The sequence below is a fragment of the Nestor notabilis genome, unplaced genomic scaffold, assembly GCF_000696875.1.
Source record: "Nestor notabilis isolate BGI_N333 unplaced genomic scaffold, ASM69687v1 scaffold33109, whole genome shotgun sequence".
NCBI lineage: Eukaryota > Metazoa > Chordata > Aves > Psittaciformes > Psittacidae > Nestor > Nestor notabilis.
The window spans coordinates 6,347-19,050 of NW_009944671.1; the positions used below are offsets into that span (position 1 = coordinate 6,347).

A 12,704-nucleotide genomic window follows, 5' to 3' on the forward strand; every position below is an offset into this window, starting at 1 on the left:
TATTCTGGTCCTAAAGAACTTAATTTTCAAAAGAATTCTCATCTCTGTATTTAAGCTTAAAGCAGCTTTGAAACTACCTGGTTTATGGTCCAAAAATGCTATTAAGCATTTTATATCATGCTTTGATTTGGTTTACTACTTTGTTACTTAAAATCAATGGAACCTAATTTTAAGTGTTTACGTAATGCTAAACTGACATGCAGACCAGAATGCAATTTACAATGAAGTACTTGACAACACAGGTAGAATCTGACCGATGAGAACAGCTGAAGTCGTGTCTTTAAACTTTTGACATTGGTATTCGTAGCCCTACAAGGCCACCAGTGGGGTCTCCTTCTGCAGTCTTCTCTAAAACTTGATTCACAAATTCTGATGTCTGTCCAGCTACAGGTAGTCCTAAGGGTAAGAAAATGTGCTGTAAGGTTACTACTCACTTTATGCATTCCTGTATGTAATATAAAGCCAATGAACGCTTTGGTTAGAAACTAACCAAAAGGCATAAATAACTGCAATCAGGAAGCACTGTTTTTCTTTTCTCTGTTCCAGAAATTGTTTGCAATCTGAAGTGTCATAGATTGTATGTCTCTTCACACACACGCACATACGTTAAGTTTACTGCTTACCAAGAGTGTCTTTGATAAGTATGTTCAATTTTTGTTCCATGTTGACTCCTCTGTCATCTTTAGGTACCTGCACCCGATTAACTATTTCTTGTTTAATGGAGTTGATCACAAACAGTAAATTATCTGCAAAGAAAAAAACCTGGATTAGATTTGCAGTACATTCCCCCTGAAGCAAAAGAGATCCACAGTCGTCCACACACTGCTATCTGAAAGCGTCAAAGGTGTCACATCACACTTACTGTAAAATTCAGATGTAATAATTTACATCTGTAAACATATTTTCACAAATATTCATATGATTCTATGAATCCACACATACACACTTACATAATTTACATCTGTAAAGTAGCTCAACACTGCAGGTAACCCAATCTACATATACTTTATGGAGTGAGTGGTTTTGTAGCAACAAAACTGTTGGGTTTGTACCAACCCTGTTTTTCTCTATAAACTGTCAGGTATGACCCAAGTTACATGATGGCAAAACACAGACTTGTCTGAACAAAAGAAAAATTAAGATGTGAAGAGTTGTATTTACCATATTCCGTGTTGAGACCCCAGAGTTTTACTTTATTGGCTTCATACTGGGCTTTCTTTTTTAGTCTACAAGCCCTATAGTAAGAAGAGGGGAAGAATTAGAACACTAACAAAAATTCCAGAATACTAAGAGCATCTGTTTGCCACACGAACTTATCAACCAACACTCCTAGAGCTGTGATGTACAAAATCATCTGTCTACTCACTCAACTTCACCGAAAGCACTCTGCTACCTTTATTTGCTTACATTTCACACTCGTGGATTTTATCACTGCATCAATCATTTGCCCTGCAGCTAAGCAAGCCAGCTGCCAGTGAAAATACATCACTATCTAGGGAACAGGCAAATTACATCTCCAAAGTGCCAGTCTCTCTGCTTTTTGGTAACTTGGTAATTATCCCATTGCAGGAACTGCCTCGATGAAGCAGGATCTCCTGAGCCAAAAATTAGTTAGATCTTAATTGTACAGTTGCAGTAATCCAAATCTACTCATCCATGTAGCATTATCTAATACATACCTGGAAGCCAGCTTGTTCTTTTCTTTTCTTGACCTCGGTCTGGCAGTTAAGGGAAGCTCACTGACTGGCGTCAGGTCACTAATCACCTTATTCAGCTTCCTCAGTTCATTACCAATCTGGAGAAGTTTTCTGGGGTTGGGAGTCAGGTCTTCTACATCAGTCCTCCGTGACTTCTTTGCTGCGTATTTTCCTGTTTTAAATATGCAGAAAACTGGGTTGGGAAGTGACACAACACGTACACAAACCTGTGGAAAAACATTCTTAAGGATGTACTTTTTTGGGTGCAGTTGAAGTTCCTTTGTTCATTACAAGAGAATGAACTGGAATCATGTGATCCCTATGGCCTTTCACAATAGAAAGAACATTTCCAGACAAACTGCTTTGTACAATTCATATTGTATCCTGATCAGATAAGAGCAAATGCTGCTGGCCAGGCTACTGGATGTCACAGACAGTATTCATGCACAACTGTGCTGAAGAATGTATGTCACAAGTTCAAACCCAGTTGTTTTGCCCCAACTGTAACTTGCTAACTAATGTGTTCAGCCAATATATCCTCTTGCACACTCAAGTTGATGAAATGCCTCAATAATCTTATTGCTAAAGTTCTGTGCTACGAAATAGTGTTGAGGCCTGGTATTGAAATGATTTTCAGTGATACTGAGCTTAAATGATCCACACAAAGGTTAGTTAACACCTTCTGGGTGTATCTGAAGCTATTTAAGGCCTGGTTTTCCCAAGGAAATACAAGTATTCAAGACCAAATCTTTATGCCTTAAGATTGTCTGCCACTCCTGTGTGTCTTTTTCTAGCATTTGATCCTAAAAATCTCTTGCATATGCACCTGACTTAAAGGTCACTTGTTTCTCCAAGTATCTGGTGGGACCGAGACCTCAAGGCATGTCTGGCTATTTGTTGTTTAATAACAAGTATAGATATAAGCCTTCAGAAAAAGGAGCAGTGATAGGGACTTTAGGTACTGATATTTCACTACAAGACAGATAAGCATATAAAAACTATGGAGACTTTTAAAAAACCCAAGTTTTATTTCCTGAATAAATCTACGAGTAACAACAACAACAATAAAATCCTTTGGTTTAACAGAAGGTAAACTGCCACGTTAAAGACAGTAATTTTCAACTGTAAGGGAATATTAACATTACAACCAGGGAAGCTGGTTTCATTTTCTCCTTCAAAGCCAAAATCAAATGGAGCAGCTTACCAAAGAGGTCCTGTGACAAAAAGCAAACATTACTCCTAAGAGTAGTTTGTTCTGGGTGATATTAGTCATGTCTGTGGTTAGCAAATTGCTAATCAAAAAGCTACGGGAATAAAACACAGTTATTAGACCAATTGGTTTTAGTTTTTAAGGGGGTATATTTTAAAGAAATAGTTTATTCACAGAAGAGTAACTGCTTCACTGTGCTGCATTCACACAGGTGGGAGAAACAAGCAGGGAGGAGCAAAAAGAGACAGTTATGCCTTATTGCTTGTCCTTTAGGTCATACTGCGGTTAACGTGAATTTCGCATTTCAGATCACTTCCAGCTTACTTCTAACACAAGCAAGACTTAAACTACCAGCTATGAGGAACAAATCAGAGTCAAGCGACCCATCCAGTATGTTTACAGTATTGCACTGAGAAAACGTCCAACTTTTGGGGTTTCCACTGAAAGCTCTTGAAAGTTACAATTTTCAATTCACTGACCTTCCTGTGAAGAAACCACACTGAAAGTTACTACTGTATGTTCACTGTGCCTTCCTTGGACACTGTGCACAGCCCTGCTAATTGAGCAACAGACTTACAGTGTTTTAATGATTTATTTTCATGGCCAAAATACAACTTCTCAGCAATTGCAAGTATGGCAGTTGGGCTACTGAAGGTGTCAGAATGAAAGACATTCACTTGTAACTAGGACTCTATTCTTACCATGATGGAGACCATTCTTCTGATACATGTTACTTGGTAATGTATCTCGATTCCACTCGGATGGCCTCAGCATTCTTTCTTGCTGCGATGGTGTCAGTTGCTCACTGTACTCCCAGAAGTATCTTCGCTTGCCTCTTTTCCGGGAGGATATTGCAGTCATTTCTTTTAAATCCTCCACAGAATCATTTTCATACCCTAAAAGGATGCATTGCATTGTTTATATAAAGTTCACAAAACTGTTTCTAGCCCTTTAACTGTGGACTGAGTATTCAAGTTAAAAGCAAAACCACATACAAGGCCTGTTTTACATTATCTAATAGACTTGGTTTCCATCGTCAACTACTGCTGGGTATCTGCCTTAAATCCAGAGACAGACATTGAGCCAGTGATGCTGCTTCATTAGTTGAAGAGAGACAAATTATTTATGCATTGAAAGCCTCTTTATGTTCTCTGACCCCTTAAGCTCTATTGCTGTTCTCCCCCACAATCCCACCACTGCAAAGTACAGATAACAGCTGTTGGAGAGTGTTCTTCCATTTTAATTAATCTCTAATCAAAAAGTATGGAAAGAGAAGCAGATAATAAAGATGAATTAGCAAAAGACTAATAAAGAAAGCAAAATTATTCAATCATAGAATATTCTGAGTTGGAAGGGACCCATTAGGATCATTGAGCCCAACTCCTGCTCTTCCTTGAGTTTGAATACTTTTGGGAAATAAATCAAATCACTCATCTCTGTTAGACTAGAAGAAGGGGGCTCTGTTATGAGGACAATGACCTAAAGCCCGTAAGAAAAGATCATCTAAACTCAAGGGATCTGGACACAAGCTGTTCAATCTCTTCCTCACCTCTTTAGTGGGATGAAATGATCCACAGTAAAACTACATGAAACTTTAGACGTATATTATGATGCACTTGATATGATGCACTGGTCGTGAAGCACATGGACACTGTAATGCCACTATCCACATTGCATGAATACTTATACCATAATTATGTAAACACAAACCACAGCTTTTAAAATCCTGTGTAGGTTTCAGAAAATAAAGACGATGTATATTAAGGTTAAAAAACCTCAAGCCATTGCATCACCTTGTGTACTAAAATGCTATATAACAGTTTACATTAAAAAAAAAAATCACATACACTGATGAAGCTTAAAGAAAAGCCACCCACTGAAGGGGCTGTAAGCCTAACAAGCCTTGACCCCTGCTTCGTCCTTTAACAGTAACACAAAGAAGACTTTCTTCTTTTTAAAACAGACCATTCAATTAGTCTGTTTGCACTTGAAAAACCAGTTGAAAGAGGAAAAACAAACTTTCCTGCTTCGGTCGGACTCCCACTTCATAACCAAAAGTATGACTAAAAGTTAGGTGCGCAGAAGGATGAAACCAGCTCTAAAGTTTTGTTTCTAATCATTTCATCAACTCCTTTACTTTGATTCTCTAGTTTAGTAAAAAGGCAGTACTTTAAAGGCAAATCAACCAATGAAACATGGTTTATGAAACATTTTTTTCTCATACAGCCAAAATGATTATGACAATTCACATTCAATATAGTTTCAAACACCATAAATATTTTTACTGTATTTCCATTTTACCCAAATGCTGTTTGACATAAGTATCAAAATACTCTTAAAAACCCCACTTACTTTCCACTTGAAAAAACATGTCAAGCTATGTAACTCATTTATATAGATATGGATAAATTTAGCCCATCTTTGTAACACAGAATTAAGCCAACCGATGAAAATAAATCTCTTGAAGAGCCAATGTGTACACATGTACAAGGTTAAAATCAAGACTTCCTGTTTGCTTATTTAAACTATAATTAAGTTAGCAAGTTAAATTATGTTGACTTAATGCATCCTGCTTTGCAACTCTAACACTGACCTGCTATAATTTTAAAGTTACACAGAATAACCTAGTCCTTGTGTGTACCTCTCAAGCCCTTCACAAGTCCTTCCTAAAAATCTTTGTTCACATCCCTTACTATGGTTTTAGGATTAAATTCACCAGGGTTAAATTAACTAAACCAGAGAACATGACTTGTGCATCTTGCCACATTAAAAGTAAAACCAGCCCCACCAAAACGAAACCAGAAAACCCTTTATCTTAGCACTTAGTCATACTGACTTCTGTCAAACTACTTAGGAGTCTTTTTCCTCCAGCTGCTGGTCCAGCTGCTCAAAATAGATGCAATGCAGCTTCTTTAAACAATCTCTATGTCTCTGCACACACTTTTCCCGTTTGCCTATTTCTTCCCCAGTGCTACTGAAAACTGAGACAGTTGTTGCATCTCCCATTTCTGCAATCTCTTGACTTCTTCAGGGAAGAAGCTATCATTTACAAATATTTCTATTAAATGAGGTAGGTAAAATATACCAGTAATGGAAAGAAAAGTTTAAGTGCTAGAAAAGGCCTGGGCTGATAGTTCCCATAACAAATTACCTTTGCAGGTGATCAAAATTGCTGAATTTGTATCATCATGACAGTAAAAAGACTATTGCCCAAACTTGCCTGACAGTCAGTCATGTTTTTGGCTATTTCTCCAAGTTCCTAAAGTTCACTATCTCCTCAGACAATATTGCCTCAGACAACACTGATGCTTTAAGAATGCATTTCATAGACTCCAAAAACATATTCGAAGAATAAACAAAAGCCAACTGCGCATAAAAGACCAGAGGGGCAGCAACAAACAGGAATTTTTTGTCCTTTCAGTGAATTACTATCTTCGCTCTAAATTTATCAACTTGATGTTGTTTTCAGTACTATGGAAGGTCGAATCTTCCTTGTGCCATGCCAATTTTTAGAAACTTTATCCACAGTATTTACCTTTACTCTAGAGGTAAAACCTCAACACTAAGTACAAAAGTGACATAACTAAAATAGCTGGAGACGTTACTTTCTAATAGAATCAAAACATATGGTGAAACTTTTAGTATCACCCTACTCAAGCTGAATAGCTTCATTCACTTCGAGTCCTAGCAAGCTGGTATAAGCCAAGTTCCTCTGTTACTGCATGATGTAGATGTATTTAGAAAGCTAGAGCTTGGCAGTAAAATTTGAACAAGTGACAAACAGTTAATGTAATTCCACCAACTGAAACCAGCATTTTAATATGACATCTCTTTCTCAAGGTTACCAGGCTTCCTGTGCAACGTGCCTCCGTGGGCTGCAAAGCACTGTGCAGCACAGCAGTCATTACAGAGCTCTAATAGCTACTCAAAGCCCCAGAAAGTAGAGGGAGTTGAATTCAGAAGAAGGGAGGAAGAGGTTTTAAAATGCTAATAAAAACGTGTAATGTACATGTAAAAATAACATAAAGGGTATAATGCTTAGTAAGTTTAATGCCAACTCAGGAAATCTACTTAGAAAATAATTTAATCTGAGAGTTCATTATGACAAACAGTGACAAGCTTTAGGGAAGCTGCTGTTTTTAAAAAGGCAAAATTTCAGCTGCTTTCCCCCCTGAAGTTACATATTGCCAAATGTCTGAATACCTTAATTCTTAAGCTCCAATACAAAGCATTTATAATATTATAACACTTTCTACAATGAAACTAATCCTTGGTTACAGTCCTGTCCCTCTCCCTTCATATTTCCTTTTCACACAACATTACCGCTTTGTTACCTTCTAGGTGAAGGTTAGTTCTTATTTCTGTTGTTAAGGCTCCATTTCTACATGCAGAAGAGAGGATTTCAGTATCCTTTGAAGACCCACTAAGTGTTACTGCTGAAAACCACCAAGAAATGGTTCAATTAGTTTCAGTGGTAGATACTCTTTGGATTCTGCGGAAAACTATACCTGCAACAGTAGGACTTAAGTAATGATGAAATTATTTCACTCAGGCTATGATTTTATACGAGCTATCAATAGGTAGAAGTCTAGATAAACTCAAAGCAGCAAGCACTAGAAAGCTCTGCACATCCCATCATCAAGCCACAAAAAAAGAAGACAAAAACTGCAGGTAGTTGCTCTATGGCCTTAGGCTACAAGCCAGGTTTCCTGTATTCTCTACTATTATTTTTGGTGCATGACCACAACTTATGCAGGTTTTCTTGAAACAGGGCAATATAGAGACCTCGTACAGTTTTTGTCAATTAACATTTTGCAAACACCTAGAAAATCTGGGATGGAAGTTCCCAATTTAAGATCAGTGTTGCTTATCTGTAATGATAAAGCATTCAAAAGTGTTCTTTCCCACTTGGCAGATAAATCCATTAATCTCTGTGTTAACAAAACCCGACACTGCTGGTACCTGGTTCTGAGAAAGTATCGCTGATGTCATCATCTTTATCATCCTCATAATCTTCTTCCTCATCATCGTTTTCAGAGAGCTCATGCTCACTGCCGAACCCTTCATCATGGTCCTCATCTTCAATATCATCCTCATCATCCTCATCTTCCTCAGGGTCTCCTTTGGCTGACTGTTCACCCAAACTGTCTGTTACAAAAAGAGAATAGTTGTGCTCTTCTTTCTTCTGTGAAGAATCTGACACTGATGTGCTGGCAGAAAGACTGCTCTCCCCAGCAATGAGCCCTGGGGTTTCCTGGGGTGGACTGAGGAGCAGTTCTTGAGTCTCTTTGAAAGGCAAAATAGGAGTTGTACTGTGACTGTGCGGGGACTCTATTCCTTTTCTTTCTTGTCTCTTTGCTACAGCACCACAGTAGCAGGTGTTTTCCTTTGCTGCATCAGCATGTGTCTGGCTCAGCACTGGCCTGCTCTGTGGTAAAGGATTGATCTTTACTTTTGCCTTTTTAACATAGTCTTTACATTCAACATGAATGTTCACCTTTTCACTATTGTACACATTGGTCTTCACCATGATTTGTGTACTGGAAGCAGGCTGAGTTGCAGGTTTGCTTGCCTTCTGAACACAGTCCGACAAAGGTGCCTCAGCCTGAACGTTCTTGGAGGAACAGACTGGGGCTGCTGCTCTGGTTGCAATTTTTTTGCCAGGTAACAAAGGATTTAAAGGGTTTTGTTTTACGCTAAAGAGCAAATCAGGGTAATAGAGTGAATCAGAAACAGGTTGGGAGTCCTCACTGTTAAGCTGAGCCAGTGTTGGTGTTTTGCTTATCACCTCTTCATCTTGGTATGGGCTTGAAAAGTCATCAAGGCCCAGGTAATCCACCTCTTTTGTTCCCCAGATGTCACAGCTCGTTAATTTAGTGTACTTCGTTAAGTCTTCACAGTAGGTGTCCCACTGCTCCCATTTTGAAGTGAGAGCAGCTTCTTTGTCCAGGATGTCTGTAAAAGACTCCAAGTTCTCAAGGTCTTTGCAGTCCTCCATTGAAAGTAAGTTGTCTCTGGAGCTTTGCTGATAATCCATTTCTCTGTCCTGTGCATAAAAAGTTAAAATTGTTACAGAAAAAGTATAAATCATCTCTGTCCTCTATTTAATCTAGTATGGTAAGTTTAATTCCAGTGAAGTGTAAGATAGTGCTAACATTTGAAGATGCCTCAACTTCACTTTTAAAAAGCTACTAAAAGATTCTTTTGAGGGTCAGAATGAAGCCTCGCTTCCATGCTTCAGCAGCAGATCCTCCTCAAGAGATTGCTAAAGATACAAATCAAATGCTGCTGGATTCTTTTTCTGCATTTGCAAATTCCTCTGGTCATCAGGAACTAGACTAATACCAATATCTATGAAAGACATCACAGGCAAGCTGTTCTAGTCTCTAATAACCAAGGTCAATCTCTGCTGAGTGCTTAACAAAATATGCTGAAGTTTACCAGCCCCTGGAAAACCTCATTCTAACATGGTCAATTAAAAACTAGGAGCTACCTTTCTCCTTTGATGCAGGGAAGAAAGAAAAATAAAGGTTGCTAGTGTAAGTAGCTCACAAGTAAATTTTTGTTCTGCTTCCCCTGCATTCACAGGCACAAGTGAAGTAGCACAAAACTGCTCTTGCAGAAAAGACTGTAAGGAAGAGTCTCAAGCACCTTTACATAAGGTGAACACGGCTCTATTTAAAACTTGTATATCAAGCCTCTCCTGGTGGCCAGCTTTAACAAGCACCTATTGAGGAAGCATCACATTTGTTGGACAAGCAGTTAGCCTCTCCCCTCATCAGCAGCGAGCAGTAATGAATAATCCTCTAGCATTCTTGAACAAAATACCCCTTTATTACTACACAACTCAGGGCATTAATCAAGGAGAGGAAGTTATGTAGACACACAGAAAGATGACCTACCAGTTCATACATGAAGTCTGGATCTGAACTGCTTGCCAAGAGATCTGTGCTCATCAGAGTCTGCTCTGAAAACACATGGCTCCGAAAGGCATCCCCAAAAGGAGGGTCCATTCCACTCACACTGGGCTACAACAAAATTGATACTGACATTTGAAGCATGCTATAAAAAGGCATATTATTTTCTTCAACAAAACACAGAGAGCACTGCCGTTTCATCCAAGTCTCTGACCTTGTGCTATCCTTGCATCTGGAAGGTTTTTACCTACACAGATAAGCATGTCATTTCTCAGAGCGAGAGAATGCTTTAAGAGCAGTTAATAACATGCAGCTCTTTAACCAAAGGACACATTTGTATTCATCATATAGCTGCAAGAGCATTGCTCATTCATTCTATTTTGTGGGTTTGAAATTCTCATGCATTTGCCAAGTTTAGGGATCTGTTAGCATTCGTAGAAGAGAAGAGTGAGTACTGGCAAGATCTGTGAGTATCAACAGGCACTACACGCTTGCAGGGCCTTCACCCTAATGCCAACTATTTTGTACTAAGCCAGTGTTGACTGTATAACCATTAGAACTCATAAAATTTCCACCTGAGGTTGTAAAATAAGGAAGATTGATTTCAACTCAATCAGGAGTGTTATACCTCTTGAGAGTGAAGTGGAACTTTGCAAACATTATGCAGGATGACTGGGCATGCAGGGAATGGGGAGCAAGGCTTCCTGCTACATTGAATTCCAGACCTCTTTCTCTTCTAGACACACTCGCCCTGAGGGTTGGGAAGGGAGAAACACTGTTCTGCTGAAAGTCGTTTGGTGTGCTGATGTGTGAATCACTGCAGTAATAAAAGGCTGCTCTCCAGGCATCCACCCTCATCAAGGCAACAGCTTGGCTCGATCTTGCTGTGTGAACAAATGCAGCACCAAGAGCACAGCTTCCAGCATAGACACTACTGGGACCCTAAAAAGTATACACCATTTCATCTCTTCTAAATTCTCCTTTCTAATGCCACTCAAATTTGCTCTTAAACTTTTTCTTTTTCCTTCTCTGTAAATAAGGAAGCAAAATTATTTCCAGAAGCAAGTAAAACCATAACTGACTTACCTGAGGCATTTCCAAGCCCAGATTCCCCAAATCCAATTCCAAACTTCTTGGTTTATTCACTTGTAGATTCCTTTCCAGCTTTACTTCAGTCTCAGTGAGTTTACACAATCCATGCAATGAAATTTTTCCTTAGGGTAACTTCAGTTCACCCTGATGGAGCTCTTTTATTTGTAGACTTCTGTGTAGAATAAACACAGCAAACCCCCAAGGAGGTAAGTAATGCTTCACCAAAAAGGTACTGCTTAAAAAACAGCCAAAGTGAAGTAAAGACAAAAATTTCCCCTGAAAAGTGATTATTCCTCATGCTGGAATGTGGAGCAATTTTCTTCTCTTGCCACCTTTCATCGAATGAAAAGCCACAGATGCTACAGAACATGGTTCCTGCAAAACCCTTTTTGGCTGAGTTACATTTTGTTGCCTTTTTTCCTCTGTACTGAGACCAGGAGCTCTATAGACACATGAAAAGAAAAGCCTGCCTAATTGGAAATAATGACTAGCACACTGCTGGGTGTACAGGAGAGAAACAATCTTTATGACTAATAGAACAGAGCCAATAAACGCTAAAAATGTCTCAGGCAAACGTCTCACAATTTCAGAATAATTTCAGAACAGGCACTAATACTGTTTCAGCGATACCTTCTTCAGAGATGAATCCATCCAGCATCAGATAAGATTCTATCAATCACTCATATAGCAACATCTAGTGGCAGAGGATTACAGCAAGCGTGCTGCCCAGCCAGCAGCAGAGGAAGGGGAGAGACAGACCTCCTCGACAGAACAAAGTAATAATTGTGCCAAATTCAGAGTTGCCTAATAATGATCTATTCGTAATTCTTCTCTACTGATTTCATGTTCAACAAGGTGCATGTTGAAATTGGTCTGATTTATCTATCAGTAGTTTTACCAGTTTAATAGTTTCTATAGACCTGCTGCTACTTTAGACGAGTATCTAAAGACTTTTCCAAGCTTTGTATGCTGCATTTTTTAACAACATAAGGAAAAACTGAACTGTAGAAAAGCACCTTAGCACAAACATCAGTAACTGTATCTACACTAAAGTATGACTCGTAACAGGAAGTAAAAAAGAGCAATGTTATACCAAAAGCAGTAATAAAAAAATCATCCATGGTATCATACCTTAGTATCTAATGTAACTACATCATCTTCAAGGCTGCTGCTTGCTTACTCTGGCCAGTCTGCATGAACCCCACCCTTATATAAAGTCTCTTTAACATAAAAGCAGCATTAGACGAGCATAATCAGAACCCTGAACCATCACACTTGTACAGTTTTTCAGCATTATCAGTTGTGCTGGTTTTGTCTGGGGTAGAGTTAATTTTCTTCACCGTAGCTAGTAAGGGGCTATGGTTTGGATTTGTGCTGGAAACGGTACTGATAACACAAGGATCTTTTAGTTACTGCTCCGCAGCACTTACATAGAGCCAAGGCCTTTTCTGCTCCCGCACCTCCAGAGAGCAGGCTGGGGGTGCACAATAAGTGAAGGGACTCCAGCTGACCCAATGGATATTCCATGGCACATGGCATCATGCGCAAGATAAAAAGCTGGGGGAAGGAAGAGTAAGGGGGAACGTTGGGAGTGATGGCGTTGTCTTCCCAGGTCACCGTTACGCGTGATGGAGCCCTGTTTTCCTGGGTATGGCGAGTACCTGCCTGTGATAGGAAAGGGTGAATGAACTCCTTGCTTTGCTTTGCTTGTGTGCGTGGCTTTTGCTTTGCCTATTAAAGTGTCTTTATCTCAACCCACAAGTTTTCTCAGTTTTGCCCTTACAACGC

The 12,704-nt window shown here is 39.2% G+C and overlaps 1 protein-coding gene across 2 annotated transcripts; it reads right to left on the reverse strand.

Annotated features, from left to right (window-relative positions):
- Positions 1-280: 280 nt before the first annotated feature.
- Positions 281-11,088, reverse strand: CREBRF (CREB3 regulatory factor). Of its 2 annotated transcripts, XM_010022523.1 has the most exons (9): positions 10,911-11,088; positions 9,810-9,935; positions 7,870-8,953; positions 7,242-7,343; positions 3,609-3,803; positions 1,680-1,869; positions 1,162-1,235; positions 624-746; positions 281-396 (listed from the first exon to the last, which is right to left on the reverse strand). In XM_010022523.1, exons 1-9 carry the CDS (start codon positions 10,917-10,919, stop codon positions 281-283), a joined length of 2,019 nt encoding a protein of 672 aa, XP_010020825.1. In that variant the 5' UTR covers positions 10,920-11,088. The 2 variants fall into 2 exon arrangements, with proteins under 2 accessions (XP_010020825.1, XP_010020826.1); XM_010022524.1 differs by lacking the exon at positions 7,242-7,343.
- Between the last annotated feature and the right edge of the window lie 1,616 nt (positions 11,089-12,704).

Coding starts and splice junctions, on each gene's coding strand:
- CREBRF (XM_010022523.1), bottom strand. Junction 1,870..3,608: donor GAAGAATGGTCTCCATCATG/GTAAGAATAGAG, acceptor TATTTAAAACAG/GAAAATACGCAGCAAAGAAG. Junction 397..623: donor ACTTATCAAAGACACTCTTG/GTAAGCAGTAAA, acceptor TCTTACCCTTAG/GACTACCTGTAGCTGGACAG.